The 19,931-nt window shown below is 33.8% G+C and overlaps 1 protein-coding gene across 1 annotated transcript; it reads right to left on the bottom strand.

Moving 5' to 3' along the window:
* Positions 1–18,879: 18,879 nt before the first annotated feature.
* LOC145292789 (general transcription factor II-I repeat domain-containing protein 2-like) lies at positions 18,880–19,374 on the bottom strand. The gene has a single exon (XM_080138827.1). The coding sequence runs from the start codon at positions 19,372–19,374 to the stop codon at positions 18,880–18,882; it is 495 nt and encodes a 164-aa protein (XP_079994953.1).
* Positions 19,375–19,931: the final 557 nt, after the last annotated feature.

Raw genomic sequence — 19,931 nt, 5'->3', positions numbered from 1 at the left:
TGAAATAACACAAAACAAAAAAAAAAAAGAATAAAAAAACACACTAAATGAAAACCAATACTGGGAACTCAAATTAAGTGGACTTTCGGCGACAATCGAATGGAAAATAGTAAGACAAGCAAGTACATTCTTGTGAAATTTAAATTGACTCAGTGGTTTTCGAGTTCATAGGGAACGAACATACGGATACACAGACACTTTTACATAATAGTAGGTATATTTATTGATTAAAAATATTTATCATTCCATCGAATTTCCACGGGCCCTATTAGCATATATTATTATTATTATTATTATTATTATTATGTTTATTATTTACTCCCTGGGAGTAGTCACATTGGCCAACCAAGATTCCTCTTTGAGAAAAACTTGTGTTCTCTGGAGTTCGAATGAGACTAAGTTATTATGGACTCACTAGGAGTAGTCACACAAACCATTATCAAAGATTGCTGTTTGAGAACAACTTGTAATGTTCCCTGGAGTCTAAGTGAAAACAAGTCTCCCCAGACTTCTAGTACCCTCCACCTCTTTCGATAATCTTTGCAAATGAATTTGCGTCATCGCAACAGCCGCTCACCATTTATTTCTTGTTGGCGTCAACCATTGGTATTAACTTGAATTTGGCTGGAAATAAGCCTCCTCAAGGTCCCAGTCCCGTATGCACAGCCAGCGGAGGTTTAGCTAGTGCTTTCTCTTCTCGGGCTTTTCATAATTCCATGTTATGTTCTTTGTGTTTTACATCTGTAGCCGTTTCTGTGTCCAATTTGTGCGTGTAGTCCATGTGTAGCGTTTTTCTCCACATTCAAGGTTTTTCATTTATATTTCTGAAGTTTTCACTATGTAAATGCATGGTATTTTCTACGCAATCTCTCTGATTCCAATCTTTCCAATTGTTAAAAAAAAATGTTATTTTTCCTAGCGCTCCTACTATAAATGGTGTTATCTTGACTTTCTTATTTTCCAGATCCCCTTGAGCTCTCTGGACAGTTCCGTGTGTTTGCTCAGCTTTTCAGTCTCCTTGATTTTCAGTCTGTAGTCTGCCTGACGGCAAAATCTTCAATTTCGAAAGACTTTTCCCTCTTGTCAACTATTATGATATCGGGTATTCTTGCTTGGATGGGTTTATCCGTTTGTATATTCATGGCCCATAGGATCTTGTGACATTCGTTTTCCAGTACTGCTGCCGTTTTTTTGCTTGTACCGTTTGTTTGTGTGTTCAAGATGCAATTGTTTGTATAATTGTCAATGCATTGTCTTCCCCACTTGATCGTGTCTATTTTTATATTCTTTTTGGGCTAGTTTGTTACATTCACTAATTATGTGGTTTAGTTTTTCGTCTCTTTATCTGCAGAGTCTGCATTTGCTGTTTTCTTGTGTCTTGTTGATCCTCGCTTTGATGTGCTTGCTTGTAATTGCGTTATCTTGTGCAGCTGTTATTAATAATTAAGTTTCCGTGTTTAGGTTTCCTTTATGTAGCCATTTCCAGATGTTTTTGTAATTTTTATGAATCGTCCGTGTAGCTGATTCCTTTCCCATATTGTTTTCCTAGTCGTATTCCTAGTCTCTTTTTCTATTTTTTCCTTTCGTGTCTTTTGGTGAAGTAGTTATTCTTTCGGTGTTCTGCATTATGTATTTTTCAAATTCCTTTGTTGTGTTATTTAAACAGTTTTCTATGCAGACCAGCCTTCTTCCTTTGTCTTTCCTTTTCACATATTATCGGTCAGTCTCATCCATTGGGTGTAGGTCATTGTTCATCGTCACGAGTTTCCTGGTCTTCTGATCGAGATTACTTAGTTCTTCATTGGTCCAGTTTATAAACAGTTCCGGTTATCTTATTTGTGACACTGCCCATGTGTTTACTCCATTAATTAGGTTTCCACTATAGAGTTTAGTTTTGAGGAGTTTTCGTGTCCTTCTGAGGTATTCCTTTTCACTTTTCTGTGTTGTGTTGATGGTGTCTGCTTCTAGCATTCCCAAATATTTCTAGCTATCATTTTCATCTAATGCCCTAATTTCTGTTTGATTGGGTAGTAGTATATATTCTGTTGCTTCCAGTTTTCCCCTCTTTATGGTCAATAGTGTGCATTTTCCATACCAAGTTCCATACAAATATCCTGGCTAAACATTCTGCTTGTGTTTATTAGCATTTCTAGTTATGTCTTTCTTTTTGCAAACAGGTTCAGGTTATCCATGTACATTAAGTGGTTCATTCTTTATTCTGTGTTAGAGAATTTGTACTCGGCTTGGCATTTTCTTAGTATATTGTTCAGAAGGCATCATGGCTATTATGAACAGTTATTGTGATAGAGAATTATCTTGGAAGATTTCTCTTTGTATTTTGAGTTCAGTTATGTATTGCCCATCCGCTGTCAGTTAAAGCCTCCATGTTCTTTCTTGTATTTGTTTTCAAATTGAACAGATTACCTCGTATTTTGTACATTCTCTAGCATTCTATCATCCATACTTGTTATAGTCTATCAATGCTATGGCTTAGTTCTTTTTTCTACTTTTAACCTCTATCCTTTAGTTTATGTATATTAGGTTCTGCGTTTCTCCTTTTTCGTTTTGAAATTCTTTTCTGTTCCACTGGGAATAGTCCTTGGTAAGAAAAGGGAATGATAAATTAGTTTTCTCAGTTGTGCACTAGTATTTTCCACGTTGTAAGTAAACAGATTATAGAGCTGAAGTTGCTGGGGATAGTCGCTTTTACTGCATATTTTTGCATAGTGTGGTTCGACCATTGACCATCCATTCTGGTAGATGTTCTTCGTAGATGCATCATTTCAGGTGCTAAACGAGCCTTACATGTAGTGATGTGAATTTCTTAAAACAATATGCATGTATTCCGTCATAAACTGGTGCTCCTCAGTTGCCCATTTTTCGTAGGGTTGTCTTAAGGGTTTCCTTGCTGATTTCATTCTCTGTTCCTTCGATTTTCTGTGACTCTTTTTTCATTTTTTTGAGCCATTCTGCATTTCTATTATGACCCTTTTTGCTTCTTTATCAGTCCCAGCAGAGTTTTTTTTTCAGTCGGGTCCGGTAGGTCTGTTTTTGTTTTTCCCTCATTTACATTTAGGTAGAATCGGCTTTCATTATTTTCAAGGACCCTGTTTTGTTTGCACTGTTAAGATTTGTATCATTATCGACTTAATCTCCCTTATTTTGCTGCTATTTTTTCCTTCACTTCTTCATGTTTTCTGTTGAGTCTTTCCTTTTTCACTTTTCCATCCTCTTCTAGTTGTGTTCATTTTGTTTATCGCTTTGACTTCTTTCTTAATTTTATTGATCTGGTTTGCCCGCCTCAGTTCTCCTCTAGGTTTTGTTAGTCCTCTTTCTTTCTTTGTCTTTTATCTACTTTAAACTTCATATTTACTGTGATTCTCTCACAGGAGTAGTGTTTACTTTTCATGTAGGTGACTTGGTATTAATCGAAATTTGTCTACTGCAAAGGAAGCTTAAAGATAGGTCTCTCTTACACGGGTGTGCATAATAGCTAGTAGAGAAGAGGATGGGTGGAATTGTTTTTTTCCCCCGTTCGTAATAAGTGTTCCTGTTTTAAGTCGCAGTCATGTCATTTTAACACACACACACACACACACACACACACACACACACACACACACACACACACACATATATATATAATATATATATATATATATATATCAATTTATTTCGGCGAAGAAACTCGCCCTTTTCAAGATATATTTCTTACGCCTCATGACGGTACTTTTAAGGGAAGCACATTTTTTATAGTCTAGGAATGCATATGGTGTGTGCTAAAGTAATAATTGGTTTGTTTTAAAGCATTGGAAATCAAATAGAACACGTATATAAAATACGTTTGAAGCTATCCAACGCATAATTAACACAAGCCATGTGAAATCCTCGACTATAAAAACCCAAACCGTTAACTAAGGACCAAACCGACGTATCCTGTCTAAGAGTACCATCATGAGGCGTCACAAGGAAAATATATCTTTACAGGGGCGAGTTTTTCCGCCCAAATAATCGATAAACATCATTTTAAAATTGTTTACAATTCTTTTATGTCAGATGGTTTCAAAACTATCTTATATACGTCTTCTATATCTGCAGCATATATGATTTATTTTAATTTATTTTCCCCTCAATTTAACTCAAAATATAGCTGTTAAAAGCTAAATCCCTGGCAACAAAAGTGAGTACACCTCTTACGAAAAGTTGTCAATATTAACATACAACATGTCTACTATCAATAGTTTGCGTGGCCACAATCATTATCCAAAACTGTCTTTACTCTCCTGGCATGGAGTTTACCAAAACTTAACATATCTCTTCACGACTGAGAGATGAGTATTGGCTGAAGAGAGCTTGATATAGATATCTTAAACGCTCCTACTTATCGGGCTTGAAACCGACGGTACCAATGACTTGCTTCATCTAACAACTTTCTGTACACAAAATACAATATATATATATATATATTATTTCTTGAATTATGAAATTAATAAATAACTTAAGAAGACTGTTTTAATTTAGTTTAAGTGCTTCAATCCCCAAGTTTGTTTCAATATAAAGGGAAACGTCACTTCTGGTAGTAACTACACTAAACACTCACCCCCAACATTTATTATAAATTACAACAAAAAATAGTTCATAATGTTTAGTAAGTTTGACTAAAAGAATGCGGAGGACGATTTGTTATGTATATTTTAATTATATCATGAGAGCTGGTTTCATTTCATTTTTATTGCAATGTAATTAAGAGTAAGGGTAAGTTTACACAGGAAAATAAATATCGGAAAACTTGATTTAAATAAATTTACATCAAGCAAACATAAACTTTATTCCGTTCAAAAAATCTAAAAACATTAAGAGTTGGTTATTTACCAATTACTTATGTACTGAACTCTGCTCCGCTGGCTTGCTTTCCAGCTTACTATATTGTGCTCGTCTTCAACCCAATTTCCACCACTACCTAGCAATGCGCTGTTGTCTTAGTGACTACCGTGCACTCACTAACCCATATCATTGAGTGGCTTTCAGGCTTAAAGTAGTCACTTCCATTAAAAAAAAAAAATTAAAGTTCTGTGAAATTCTAAGGACTTTTATCATCATTCCCTCTCTAAAAAAAGTCAACAGATATTAGAGCATTCTTGTAATGATCTCGTCTCTCTTGATTAAAGTGTAATACTTGTTCTGTGCAGTTGTAGGAGGCCCAGCTTCCCAGGCTTTGCCGTCTCTTTTTGAGACGGGGTTAGTTTATTGCTAATCGTTAAAATGTCCTAACCAGAAATTCCGACGATAGTACCCAGGAACATTTTGTAAGTTAGAATGCCCCTCCACGGCGGCGCTGACATGCCAATCCTGCTTTCCGACCCTGGTGTTACAGTTCTTGCAGTGAAGAGGAATTAAATACATCCAGATATAAAGAATATGATTTTGGTAGGGATACAAAACAAAAAGAGACAACAGAGATATTTTCACAGAAAGCAAGAAAGAAAACCAGTTGTTATTTTCTGTCTGCGTACGAACAACAAGATAACCATCTCAAAGAAAAGAAATCACTTAAGATATTCACCTCATGTATTCGACGGCATATATATATATATATATATTTGTTCTTGCTTTCGTTAATTAGAAGACGTACGTTCGAGAAGATTCCTCAAAGTATAAAACACATGATATAAAACAAACAGAAACTTCACACGAAAAGAAAAATCTGCGATATTTTACCTGTAAAAATATCAGATATAAAGAAACTGATTTAGTCGTGAGAAAAAACGTAAAGAGATAAGATATATTTTTTAGCAGCAAGCGAGAAGAAAACCAGTAGCCATTTTCTGTCTGCGTACATAGAGTCGAAGAACCAGTTTATTTTAGAAGGTTTTGCATAAATATATAATCTGTTCTATTAAAATAGTATAGCCGAACAATGAGCATTCTGAGATAGTTTCTATTGCGAAAAAAAAAAAGAATAGTTGTTTGCTTTTTCTTATAAATAATCTGTGTGCTAAATAGCCAATTATTGTCACATCGCAGTAGCGATCTAATTCGAAGTTAGCGAACGCAAGATGTAGTATATGAAAAGACAACGCTAATTAGATTTTGTCTGTATTTAATTGTAATAATGATAGATGCAACTGCGTGAATTGTCTCCCTTTTAAATTTGTAAGACAAACGAAAATTACTGAGTGCTCTGAATAAAAGCGTATACGAAATCGAATGAAAACAAACGGTATTTGCTTATTGAACAGAACGATTTGGCTGAATATGATCAATAAACATTTTTCGAAATTTCACTTTTATTTATGAAGATATACCGGTGGGAACATTCCCTATATATATATATATATATATATATATATATATATATATATATATATATATATATATATATATATATATAAGTGAAATCTGTATGTTTGTGTGTGTGTGTGCAAATTTCTCTACCAAAATATTTTGTGAATTTTCAGACTCGAGATTTGACATAAGGGGTATCGAGATTTGAGAAAATCTTTTTCATCGATTTTCGGCCAGAAATTTGTCTGTCAAGGGGTCAAAGTCCAACAATTTATCATTTGAAAAATCTGCTAAACTTCTCCGTCAATTTGGGTCTAAACACTTTAAATTGTAGATACAGGTTCCTTGGACAAGGATCAAATGTTTTAATACGATTTGAGCTCCAAACAATAAATGTTTTGGGGTAAAAAATTGGGTCAGAGTTAAAAAAATATTTGACCTCTCAGCAAATATTTGGTCTAAACATTTGAAATTTTATATGAAGTGTATTCAGATATAAAACAAGCATTGCATCGGTTTTTAACCGAAAATTTGATTGCTAAATGGTCAAAGTTCAAAAGATTTGACCTTTGCGGTGTTTAGCAAACTATTCGGCCAATGTTTAGTCTAAACACTTGAAATTTTAGATGTAGCTTACCTGGGCATGAGTCAAATTTATATTCATCCAGAGGAAGTCTCAGAATAAAGACGAAACGTTGATGAACACATAATACGGTTTGTTCCTTTTTATTTTCTCTCTCTCTCTCTCTCTCTATATATATATATATATATATATATTCTAAGATTATTCATGGCCTGAAGACGTAATCTCCCCAACACGGGTGATTACAGAAACATGTATGCACATATGTAGCCATCAATGTTTGTATAAATAAGTTTAATATATATATATATATATATAATTTACTTATACATATATTTTTATTTATATATATATATATATAGTCAGCCACATACTGTACTGTTTCGTTGTATCACAACTCATCAGTGCGGGTAGACATACACCTCTTCCCAGCATTGGATCGAACCTACGGCCAACGCGTCGATAGTCGGCGGCTGTATCCATCGGACATATAATCAGTGCCCGTAAATGTTTCTCCTCAAATGCCTCTTAAATTAGCAGGGGTACCTGGTACTGTTATTTCTGTGTATTTATCTATTTTAAGTTTAGTCAAAATATTTTTTTGCCTCGTTATTTATTCCATTAGATGCTGACTTATTTATTGTTTTATAATTTTTATTAAGTTCCTTATATATTAGGTTTTTATACTGTATATAGTCCTTATGTAAAAAATTCTAGTTTTATCTGGCGATACTATCAGTTTATTTTGGTGGCTTTTTGAAATAGTATTCGAAAATTTATTTATTTTTTTAAGGGTTTTTTTATTGAATATTTTTAATCAGGTTAATCGAATCATTTTCAAATTTCTCAGTGTCTTTGGTCTTTTTAGGGGTTTTATATGTTTTTAGTCTGTAGTATTTGGCTGATTTTCTCTGTTCTTCATCTTCCCTGAGGTTGTTGTTTTTCCATTTCTTCAGGTTGGTAATATACTGGTTCAGTGGTTTCATTCTGGTGTTTATCAAAATGGTAGGCTTTCCATCTCAAGTTCTGTATAAATATATTCATACTTGTAATTAATTTCAAAAGGCGAACAATTAAAACGTATGTATATATATATATATATATATATATATATATATATATATATATATATATATATATATATATAGAGAGAGAGAGAGAGAGAGAGAGAGAGAGGCAAATAAAGTTATGAACAGTACACAGGGTGCAAGTGATTGTCATAGGAAATGCAGGTAATAGACTTTAGACTTTTACATGGTTTCATTCTAGATATACATCTGAAGAAAGATCGGGGGTTGATCTATCCTAGCAGTTTCAAAAGATCTTAAATTATATATTATATCTGGAAATTTCTATTTTTAAAACATGATGAAACTAATATGCCGAAATTATAGAGAGGCTTGTTGGTGCTCAATTTAGGTGATCTAAAGAGAACCAGTGTGTTAACTTATGCATGTAGTATAGTTATATATATATATATATATATATATATATATATATATATATATATATATATACCTCGCAGTCACCTAATCCACAAAACATTGCAGTTTACATTGCACTGAAGAAAATCTGTTTATTTTATAAAATTTATAAAATCATCTCTGAAGTTTCATTGCAATTCACTCTATATATAAAAGCCAAGTACGTCCAAGTATGAGGTACTGTTGCCATATCTGGACAGGAGCTTCTAAAAACAGCCTATGCTGCCTTGACGAAGTACAAAATAGACTTCGTGTCTTAGTGAGGGGTGCCGTTTTCTCTTCCCTGCAACCTCTCTCCTACAGAAGAGAGGTTTCGAGCCTCTCTTTGTTTTATCGTTATTCCCATGGCAAGTGCTCGTTTGAGCTCCAATCTCTGGTCGCCCCTCGCCAATCTTTCACGAAAAACACCCGTCTAGCTGAAACCGCTGTCAATAATGTTCCCCACTCTTTATCTGTGCTTAAATCAAACCGTAGATTCCATGAACAAAGCTTCTTTCTTAGAAGTGCACGCCTGTGGAACTCTCTTCCGTTTGCCTGTTTCCCCCCCTGACTACAACTTGGATGTCTACAAGTCCAACATAAACAAATTCCTGATAAACCGCCCTCCTTAAGTAAGTCACGTTATCAAATCTCCATTACTAACGATTATCGCGATATTATCCCATTGATTACTGTACACGCAATAACCCTTATCCCCGAGTGGCTTCCGGGCCTTGATAAGTGGTGACTACCATGAAAAAAAGAAAAGATAATGGCTAGACTAAAAGTTTAAAATGCAAGTGCAAAGTTTCAGTGTTTCATTGTCCTCTAAACAGAAACATTCATTTTAAATGCGCCTCTGTCTTATCAAAGAACCGACTGTTGATTTTATGGAATTATTTTTGCATAATTACTTGATATTGCTTTACATAATTCAGTTAAACGAACAAAACTCAAGTACCACGATCCAGTTTAGCTCTAAAAAGAAACGTTCATTTCGAATATGCTATTGTCTGATAAAAGAATCTACAGTTGATTTTATAGACTAGTTCTTTCTGCTTATGCGGTGATAACACCTTTCAAATGCACTTGTGATGTTAGACTATATGAAAATGTTAACTTTGGTCAAAATCGGACTTTCTTTCGTTCATCTGATTGCTTCGATTATCGATTTTAGATACTTATTGGAAGCATTCCGATATAAAAACAAAAAACAAAAAACACGTAAAACACTCCCAGACATATCATGTACATTCGTGAGAAATTTTTAAAAAATCGGCTAACTGTTTTGGAGTCTATAGGGAACAAACTCACACATGCATACACACACACACACACACACACACACAGGGAAACGTTTTTATATGATAGTAGCGATATATAGTAATACAAATTTCAATGATAAGACAATTCTATCATGATAAAAAAGCTCTTTCCAATTAAGAGGAGCAAGAATTAGACTAAGTAAACGTGATGAACAATGAAATGACAATAGGGCCTTGATTACATTACCAAGCCACTAAGAGTTACAGAAATGGGGAATAGGGGATACCTCACTTTATGCCATGGCATTTCGAAGCTAAATGCTTCTCGCCAAAAGAGAAAAAAAGCTGGCATTATACAAATATATGTGTAAAAAGACAACACGGATTAAAAAAATATTCAGATTAAAAATACGCACACACACACACACACATATATATATATATATATATATATATATATATATATATATATATATATATAATCCACAGTGTCCCTTCATTTTGGCTGAAAAAAAAACGTCTAAGCCCCATGTGTTTAAACAAAAAGCATTGCATCACTCACTAATATGTTCAACCTAAGAAAGGGAGCATTTATATTCATCCACAGACATCTTATTTCACTGTATCATAGTTCTTCAGTGCAGCTGCCTCAAGCTAGGAGTAAGACTCAACCGCTTAGAAGACAGTCGTCCCATCTAACCCTTACACTATATTGATGACAACTAAACGAAATACTCACATACTAGAGATGACAAAATATCATACACTATCCTGAACGTTTTTAAATGGCTCTCGAAACCCATGAATCACGAGCGATGCACTCTGCAGGCGATACAGAATATATTGTTAATCTTTATTTTAATGGAGATGTTTTATACGTCTAGATTGAACACCGACTGTTTTGCAAATTTCGCCACAAAGCAGTAATTGAACTGCTGATGTCCATTTTTTCCATCCATTTTGTTTTAGTCAGCATGCTGTCCACTATAACTGCGACGGTCAGATTTAGAGAGGAAAACCTGACCATAAGTTTCGCCAGCGTAAGCAGCTGCAATCTCCCCGCGACAATTCTAATAGGATATGTTCAAAATGTCTCCTCTCCAAATGCGTAACAGATTTGGACTCACCGGAATGTTGTGGCATGGCGTCTAGCGCAAGCCCTTCGCACGTATTAAAACCAATTTCAGTCCTCTTCAAGACGTCATTCAGACCACTCTCGTGCTTTTCACCCGGTATATAACAAGTATTGCCTTGCGAGACGTCTGTCCTGGTATGCAAAGTGCATGATCCTGCTTATCAGTTCATAACCCTCTCTCTCTCTCACACACACAGACACAGAGAGAGAGAGAGAGAGAGAGAGAGAGAGAGAAAGAGAGAGAGACACACACACACACATACATATATATATATACATGTATATATATATAATCCTAGTGTCGATGAAACACGGAATATTCTGTGTAGTTTAATTGCCATAAATACTTACTATATATATATATATATATATATATATATATGTGTGTGTGTGTGTGTGTGTGTGTGTGTGTGTGTGTGTCTATGTTTGTGTAACTGACGATATATATATATTTATATATATCTATATATGTTGTAAGTTATGAAATATCTATGGCAATTAAACTACACAGAAAGAATAATCTAGTAAGTTATGAAATATATATGGACATTTAAACTACACAGAATATTCCGCGGTATATTCTGTACCATAAATTGCCATATATATTTTCATAACTTCCTACCTAACTGTTGAAGTAAATACTGAAAAATTACGCACAAAATTATATCTTCGTATATTAATTTATGTGATGAACCGAAGTAATCACACACACACACACACATATATATATATATATATATCCTTCCATTCATACTTCTGACACCTGTATCATTCTCAGCAAAGCAAATAGTTTTCCCCACTGTTTCTTGTTTTCTCTTATAATTTTTCGTTCTTTCTATTTTTCCATTTTCTTTTATGACTATGGCATTGTTCTAAAACTTTAACAATAACTATTATTCCCACATTCATTTCATAACGGAAAAATATCGGAAATATCTTCATATTGATTGATTTGATTTTCTTGTTCCTTTTAAACTATATATATATAAATATATATACATACATATATATATATATATACATATATATATATACATATATATATACATATATATATATATACATATATATATATACATATATATATATATACATATATATATATATACATATATATATACATATATATATATATACATATATATATACATATATATATACATATATATATATATATATATATATATATAAAATATATTTTAGTCATCGACATACAGACCTGTTTCGTTGTTTCACAACTCATCAGTGCCGCTAGACTAACACCTCTCCCAAGCCGAGGATCGAACCTGGAACCGTCGTGATGACAGTCGGCAGTTCTACCCCTTGACTACGGAATCGGTGGCCGAAATTAACCTGTCCGAACGATTATTTAAATAAACATCCGTCCGCTACTCGTATAGGGCTCAAACGTTTGTTTGTAAACAAATCGCGAGCTTCGCATTATTTCAGCTAAATTAAGTAGCGAGTAAGATAATTTACGAGAGTGCTCTACCAAAGAGGGGAGCTTTATAAAATATATTTTAGTCATCGACATACAGACCTGTTTCGTTGTTTCACAACTCATCAGTGCCGCTAGACTAACACCTCTCCCAAGCCGAGGATCGAACCTAGAACCGTCGTGATGACAGTCGGCAGTTCAACCCCTTGACTACGGAATCGGTGGCCGAAATTAACCCGTCCGAACGATTATTTAAATAAACATCCGTCCGCTACTCGTAGAGGGCTCAAACGTTTGTTTGTAAACAAATCGCGAGCTTCGCATTATTTCAGCTAAATTAAGTAGCGAGTAAGATAATTTACGAGAGTGCTCTACCAAAGAGGGGAGCTTTATAAAATATATTTTAGTCATCGACATACAGACCTGTTTCGTTGTTTCACAACTCATCAGTGCCGCTAGACTAACACCTCTCCCAAGCCGAGGATCGAACCTAGAACCGTCGTGATGACAGTCAGCAGTTCTACCCCTTGACTACGGAATCGGTGGCCGAAATTAACCTGTCCGAACGATTATTTAAATAAACATCCGTCCGCTACTCGTAGAGGGCTCAAACGTTTGTTTGTAAACAAATCGCGAGCTTCGCATTATTTCAGCTAAATTAAGTAGCGAGTAAGATAATTTACGAGAGTGCTCTACCAAAGAGGGGAGCTTTATAAAATATATTTTAGTCATCGACATACAGACCTGTTTCGTTGTTTCACAACTCATCAGTGCCGCTAGACTAACACCTCTCCCAAGCCGAGGATCGAACCTAGAACGTCGTGATGACAGTCGGCAGTTCTACCCCTTGACTACGGAATCGGTGGCCGAAATTAACCTGTCCGAACGATTATTTAAATAAACATCCGTCCGCTACTCGTAGAGGGCTCAAACGTTTGTTTGTAAACAAATCGCGAGCTTCGCATTATTTCAGCTAAATTAAGTAGCGAGTAAGATAATTTACGAGAGTTCTCTACTAAAGAGGGGAGCTTTATAAAATATATTTTAGTCATCGACATACAGACCTGTTTCGTTGTTTCACAACTCATCAGTGCCGCTAGACTAACACCTCTCCCAAGCCGAGGATCGAACCTAGAACCGTCGTGATGACAGTCGGCAGTTCTACCCCTTGACTACGGAATCGGTGGCCGAAATTAACCTGTCCGAACGATTATTTAAATAAACATCCGTCCGCTACTCGTAGAGGGCTCAAACGTTTGTTTGTAAACAAATCGCGAGCTTCGCATTATTTCAGCTAAATTAAGTAGCGAGTAAGATAATTTACGAGAGTGCTCTACCAAAGAGGGGAGCTTTATAAAATATATTTTAGTCATCGACATACAGACCTGTTTCGTTGTTTCACAACTCATCAGTGCCGCTAGACTACCAGTGGTGAAAAAACCGGACTAGAGTGCTCAATGTGTCCCCAGAGCAGTATATAGGAAATTTATTACTGTGAGTCCAGAATGAGTTTACATATGGTTTCAGCTAGAGGAAAATCCTCAAAAAGAAGAGGAAATATCCGACTAGCATCTATGAATTCTGACAGTCGGATATTTCCTCTTCTTTTTGAGGATTTTCATCTCGCTTAAACGATATATAAACTCATTCTGGACTCACAGTAATAAATTTCCTATATATATATATATATATATATATATATATATATATATATATATATATATATATATATATATATATATATATATACACTAGCTGGACGCCCGGCATTGCTCGGTCATAGAAATCCTTAAAAATGATATTTTAATTTATGCAGATTGCGTATGTATTCTTATAGATTCAATCCTCTGTTTACTATTCTACATTACGAAGAATAAGTTGCTTGGTGGACTTAATCGGGAGGAAAAATAATGATAATGTAATTTATCAAATTCCCTCTGTGTTTGTTTACAATATAACGTCAGCTGATATTCAGGCTTTACAATGAATGTCCTGGAAACATTATTCTGATTAATGTTTAGTTTCAAAATATACGAACAAAAAATGATTTACTGCGATTTTAAATTGTACCTCTTCTTTTATAGTAAATTGAATTCATTAATAAGAATAAAATTAAAATAAAATGATAGGGTACACCCGGGATCATTCGATCCGTAGTTGAATGCTGTACCACTAAATTATGTTTCCAGATGTTCACAAACCGTTTTTTTTTTCTAAGATTTGCTTATATCCTTTGCTAGTGCAATCTAAAATATCCCGCTTGAAAAGGTCCTTTTTATCTATAAGTAAGAAAGATTAAGTTAAGCATCGGATTTTATCGATTTTCGATACTTATCAGACGAATTCCTGTATAAAACATATCTATGAACACTGCCAGACATAGAAATTTCCTTTGTGTAAAATTTCAAAAAGATAGGCTCAGTCGTTTCGGAACCTATAAGGAAGTAACTAACACCCACAAAGTGACACACACACACATACATATTACTTTCACAGCCAAACAACGTTGCAGCTCACAAGAGCCATGACAGCTAACAAACCGGATGTCTAAAACTCGTTTCAGCCTCATTTGAGCGAATCAGTAAGACATGTCCGAACACATGATTCAACACAGGAATCTCTTGCACGCAAGCAAACACTATTGCATCTGATCAAACACACTACACGCAAGAAAGTCTATTTACTTACAAAGGTCAAGCAAACCGCGACGAAATCCGACTATAGAAATATACATACATATATATATATATATATATATATATATATATATATATATATATATATATATATATATATTCAAAGTTTTTCAAACTAAGACAGCAAGAAAATGATTGAGCATCATGTGTATTTCTTATGAATATTACAATTGTTAGGACACTAGCCGCACAATTTCAAATTTTATTTTAACCAAAGATATTTCAGAAATGCATCTCATTAGACGGTTTGAAAAAAAAAACCATTGATTAATACATATCTGAACAGATGTCGATCTCGTTATTAATGGTACCAAGCAGTTGAATCCACTACCCTTTCGTCATGTTTTTGTTTAATCATAATCTGATCGCCATGGAGTTTATTGAACGGCCTATTTTCGTATTCTTATTTTGTGGAAATTTATGCTATTCTTATTCTTGAGGAAGAAAACTCAAATTTTTTGTGCATTATCACTCACAAAGTACTATTAAAGTTCAATAGGTTAACTTTCGAGATCCAAGTCGTTCCAGCTATCTTTCAACAGATAGTCGACACGATATTGAGCGGCCTTGATTTTTCCATCGGATACTTGGACTATTGATACCTATTCTATTAAAAGCGAATCTATAGAGCAATATAGAAAACGCGTTTTTCAAGTGTTTGAAAAGATAAACGAGAATAGCTTCACACTTAAAGACATCAAATGTGAATTTTTCCGCGATCAAATAAAATACTTAAGGCAGATAACAGATAGGAATGCTAGACGGCCAGATCCAGAAAGGTCCATAGCAATAAAATAAATGCCTGAGCCACACAACATAACATTGCAAAGTTGGTTAATTATTAGTAATCAAGCATTCTTTCCTAAAATGTGCACATTTCACATATCTTTAAATGAACTATTTAAGAAAGACAAGGTTTGAAACTGGACCACGGAACGCAAGGTGGCGCTCGGAAAGCTAAAAGATGTGTTCGCATCGGAACTATTCCTGACTGAGTACAACCCAGATTTAGTATACCCGTTGAGAGCCATACTATCAGCGGAAATAAATTATTTCCAGATAGAGAAAAAATCCTTAAACATAATTTTCGCGGTAAAAAGATTTCACAGGTTTATCACAGATTTATCACAGATGAACAATATTCCAAACTTCAAACGGACCACAAGCCGCTGATCTCTTTCTTTGGCTCGGAGAAAGGGTTGATTACATATACGGCAAACAGGCTCCAAAGATGGGGAACAATTCTACTAAATTACGACTTTTATATGGAGTTTCTTCTATCAAGTAAGTTAGAACATGCAGACGGACTATTCTGGTCAATACCAAGGAATGGTAAACCACTTTATGACTAGGTGATCGCATCATGACGGTTAGAGAGAGATTATAGTTCGATCCTCGGAAACACTGTGAAAGAACTTCCCGTTACTCTGGATGATATATAAAAAAAAGCCGAAAGCGACGATTTTATAAGGAAAAACAATGAAAACTGCTGATGAACAAGTAGCAGAGCTTTTCTCAATATCCGATCGAGAGAGAGTAGTTGTTCCAGCGACTCTCCAAAAACATCTTCAAGGATTTTCACATGGGAAACCCTGGCATAACGAGAATGAAAAGTTAAATGCGTTCATACGTATACTGGAAAAATCGAACCCAAGTACGAACCTAATAGATATAGGAATAATAATAGAAGCGAGAATAACACAAACATAATTATCAACAATAATAAAAAAAAACATAAGGTGACTGGATAAGGGAACTACGTAAAAATGATAAAAAAATTCGAACTAAAATGGTCAATAGTAAATAAGATTAAACAATATAAATAAAATAATGTAAATAAAAAGATGTAAACTGTGCGTACTTGAATCTGATTACATTGTGAACTCTAAAGATGAAATTTTAAACAAAAATTGGACCTATACAAAGTCGTCTTTATAGCAATAAATTCCTGCTTTCGCACCTAGAACCAGGTTGAAATAAAATTATTAAAAAATACCTAAGATACACTAACAGTAAGGTATAAGGAAACCCCATAAATTTTACATTAAAATTTAAAATGGTTAAATATTAAAATAATTTATACTGAAAATTAAATAATTATAATCTGGAGAAATTGAAATAGTTTTTAACTTAATAAAAGTTATGGAAAATAAGATTTCACCCTGGCAACTTCAACAGCACAAGAAAAAAAGAGAAAGAAACCTCTACGAGTAATCAAATACTAGACAGAGGCACAGCCTCATTGGAAAGAAGCAAACTTAATTTTAGTAGAATATAATACTAGAAATAAATAAGAAATATCACTTGAATAAGGCATCGTGAAAGTAAAATTAATATAATTTTTGTCTTGCGAAATATAATGAGGATAGTTAATAAATAATAATAAAGTCAAAACATAAAATAATGAAAAATTAAAACTTGAGATATTGGTGAGTATTAAAAATTAGAATTTCGGAGTTATCTCCCTTAAAACACTATATATGAGGTTTTCGAAGTTATAAAGAATGGAAATTTAATTTTAATGATTAGACAGCAATAAAATTGAAATAAAACATTTTATTTTAAATTCTTAAATTGTCAACTATGAAATGTAGATTTATTTTAAATTTATTAAAAAGTAATCCTATTAGATTAACCTCTTTCTAATAATCATTTTCGCACGAAACTAAATATTAAGTAAAATCAAATTATAAAATCCAAAGGTACGAAACTCTTCGGACTATAGATAAGACATATAAATCTAATCGACGATTTGAAGGTGTCGTTCAGTACTTGAATAAAAATAATTTAAATAAATAATTTAGTAGAAAAACTGGCCGAGAACTAAGGCAATATAAAGCGAAACAAATAGCCGAAATTTTAATCTAAAAAAAAAAATAGGAATACGAAAATAGGTCATTCCATAAATTCCATAACCATCGGAAAATGATTAAACAAAAAACCATGACGAGAGGGTGGTTTATTCAACTGTTAATAAAAGGAGCCAAATCAGTTCAGGAATGTTTTAATCAATATTCTGGAATATTTTGAATGACATAAAGTTTGAAATTGTCTGAATGGTGTCGAAACAATTGTAACATTCATGGAAAATACACAACATAATGCTCAAACTTATTTTCTTGTCATCTTGTCTTTGAAATCTGTATAATCTAATAATCATGAAGCTTAATATTTGCGTCAATTTACTTAGTTTAATTTTCTATTGGTATATGGACATTACTAGTTTTAGTGTATTATAATATATTAAATGTTTGTATGAAAAATATTTAATAAGATATAGTAATAAATCTATCTATCTATATATATATATATGTATGTATATATATATATATACTAGCAAGCAAGGAGACCCGACGTTGCACAAGATTGAATGATTAGCCACGTGTTACACACTTCTATATTTTATTGTCATCGAAATGGATTGTCTGCTCTAGTGTAGAGCAGAGCCCCTCGGGGCCACAGGAATCAGTTTGTATTGGCATGAGGGCCGCACCCCTACAATATTAATCAAAGTCGTCAAATAAAAATCATTGCTGAATACGTTTCTTTTACCGTTAATTTAGAAACTTGCAATAGTTTGGTCATATTAAAGAATGCAAGTTAAAAGTATTTGTAGTTTAACAAATGAATATAACAAAGGAAATTAGCATGGCATAAATCTGTTCTTTATTTCGATATAACGAAAATTTAAAAAGCAACATACTTAACCAACATGGATTTGAATGCAACAAATGCAATGCGCATAAATTATAATTCAAAATGAATATTTATTATCAAGTACTGAAACAGGTTTCGTGTTTTGTCCTGAGGTTTGACACCTATTTCTCTTGACAAGCTTTGGTATGTCCGGCTGAAGTTTCTGTGTATTTCCGAGCTTTACAAGAGAAGCTAAATGTTTGTCAGTCAACCTAGTTCCCTGAGAAGTCTTTATTAATTTCACGAATGAAAATAATTGTTCGCCCAAATAGGTGGAACTAAACATTGCCACAATCCGTGTGAAAAACTTTCTGAAAGTTATAAAGCTTTTCGGAAGGTATGAAAAGAAATTAGGTATTCCCACTTCAAAATACTTGCTCTGAGTAAAAAATCTGACTGCATTTTTAACAGTTCCATTTTTAGGCTTTCGTCTGCCTTCATAACATCAAAAGTAAACGGCGCTGTGAATAATGCAAACTCTTGCGCAAAATACGAGAAATCACGAAATCCTTTTTGAAACTCCTTTGACAATGATTCCAGGTGACTGTCATACTTGGAAAAACTTAGTGTTGGCTTAGTATTAGTACTATTTTTTAGCATGTAGGAAAATGAATTTTCGTTTGTGACTTGTGACTTCCATAATCTCAACTTTGTAATGAAGCATTCGACGTCATCATACAACTGAGTGATGAGCTTGTTTTTACCTTCTAATTTCAAATTGAGATCGTTTAATTGTGCTGTAATGTCCACAGCAAAAGTCAGATCCTGGAGCCAACTTTCATCTTTCATTTCATTAGTGTTTCCACAATTCATCTCCAAAAAAGTGATTATTTCTTCTCTTAACAAAAAAATCTTTTCAACACTTTGTGACATGACAACCGTCGTACATCTGTGTAGAATGGAACGTTGGTCAACTGATTATCCATATTTTCTAACAACTGATTGAATTGACGGTGGTTGAAAGAACTACCTCTGATATAGTTCACTGTTTTTATGACTGAACTAAGCACATGATCCAATTTTAAAATCTTTGAAGACAAATGTTTTGATGATGTTTTGGAAATGTGGAAATGACAAATCCGGATGTAAATTCTTTATCTTTGCTTGTAACTTGGCAGCAACTCCATTATGTCTGCTAAACATATTCGCTACACTGTTAGTAGATAAGCACACAGTCTTGCTAAAATCTAAATCATATTCATGAAGAACCCGTTCAACGTTCTCAAAAATGTCCTAGCTTGTTGTAGTGTCAGACATAAGGATTAGTTCAATCAGTTCTTCATAAATGTTGAATTTATTGTCACAGGCCCTGATGAAGACCGCAAGCTGTGCTATCCCAGTGATATCGACAATCTCATCAATTGCAATTG

Source organism: Euprymna scolopes, chromosome 14, assembly GCF_053919585.1.
Source record: "Euprymna scolopes isolate OS-2025 chromosome 14, ASM5391958v1, whole genome shotgun sequence".
In the NCBI taxonomy this organism is placed as follows: Eukaryota; Metazoa; Mollusca; class Cephalopoda; order Sepiida; family Sepiolidae; genus Euprymna; species Euprymna scolopes.
This window is presented reverse-complemented; position numbering and strand designations above follow the sequence as displayed.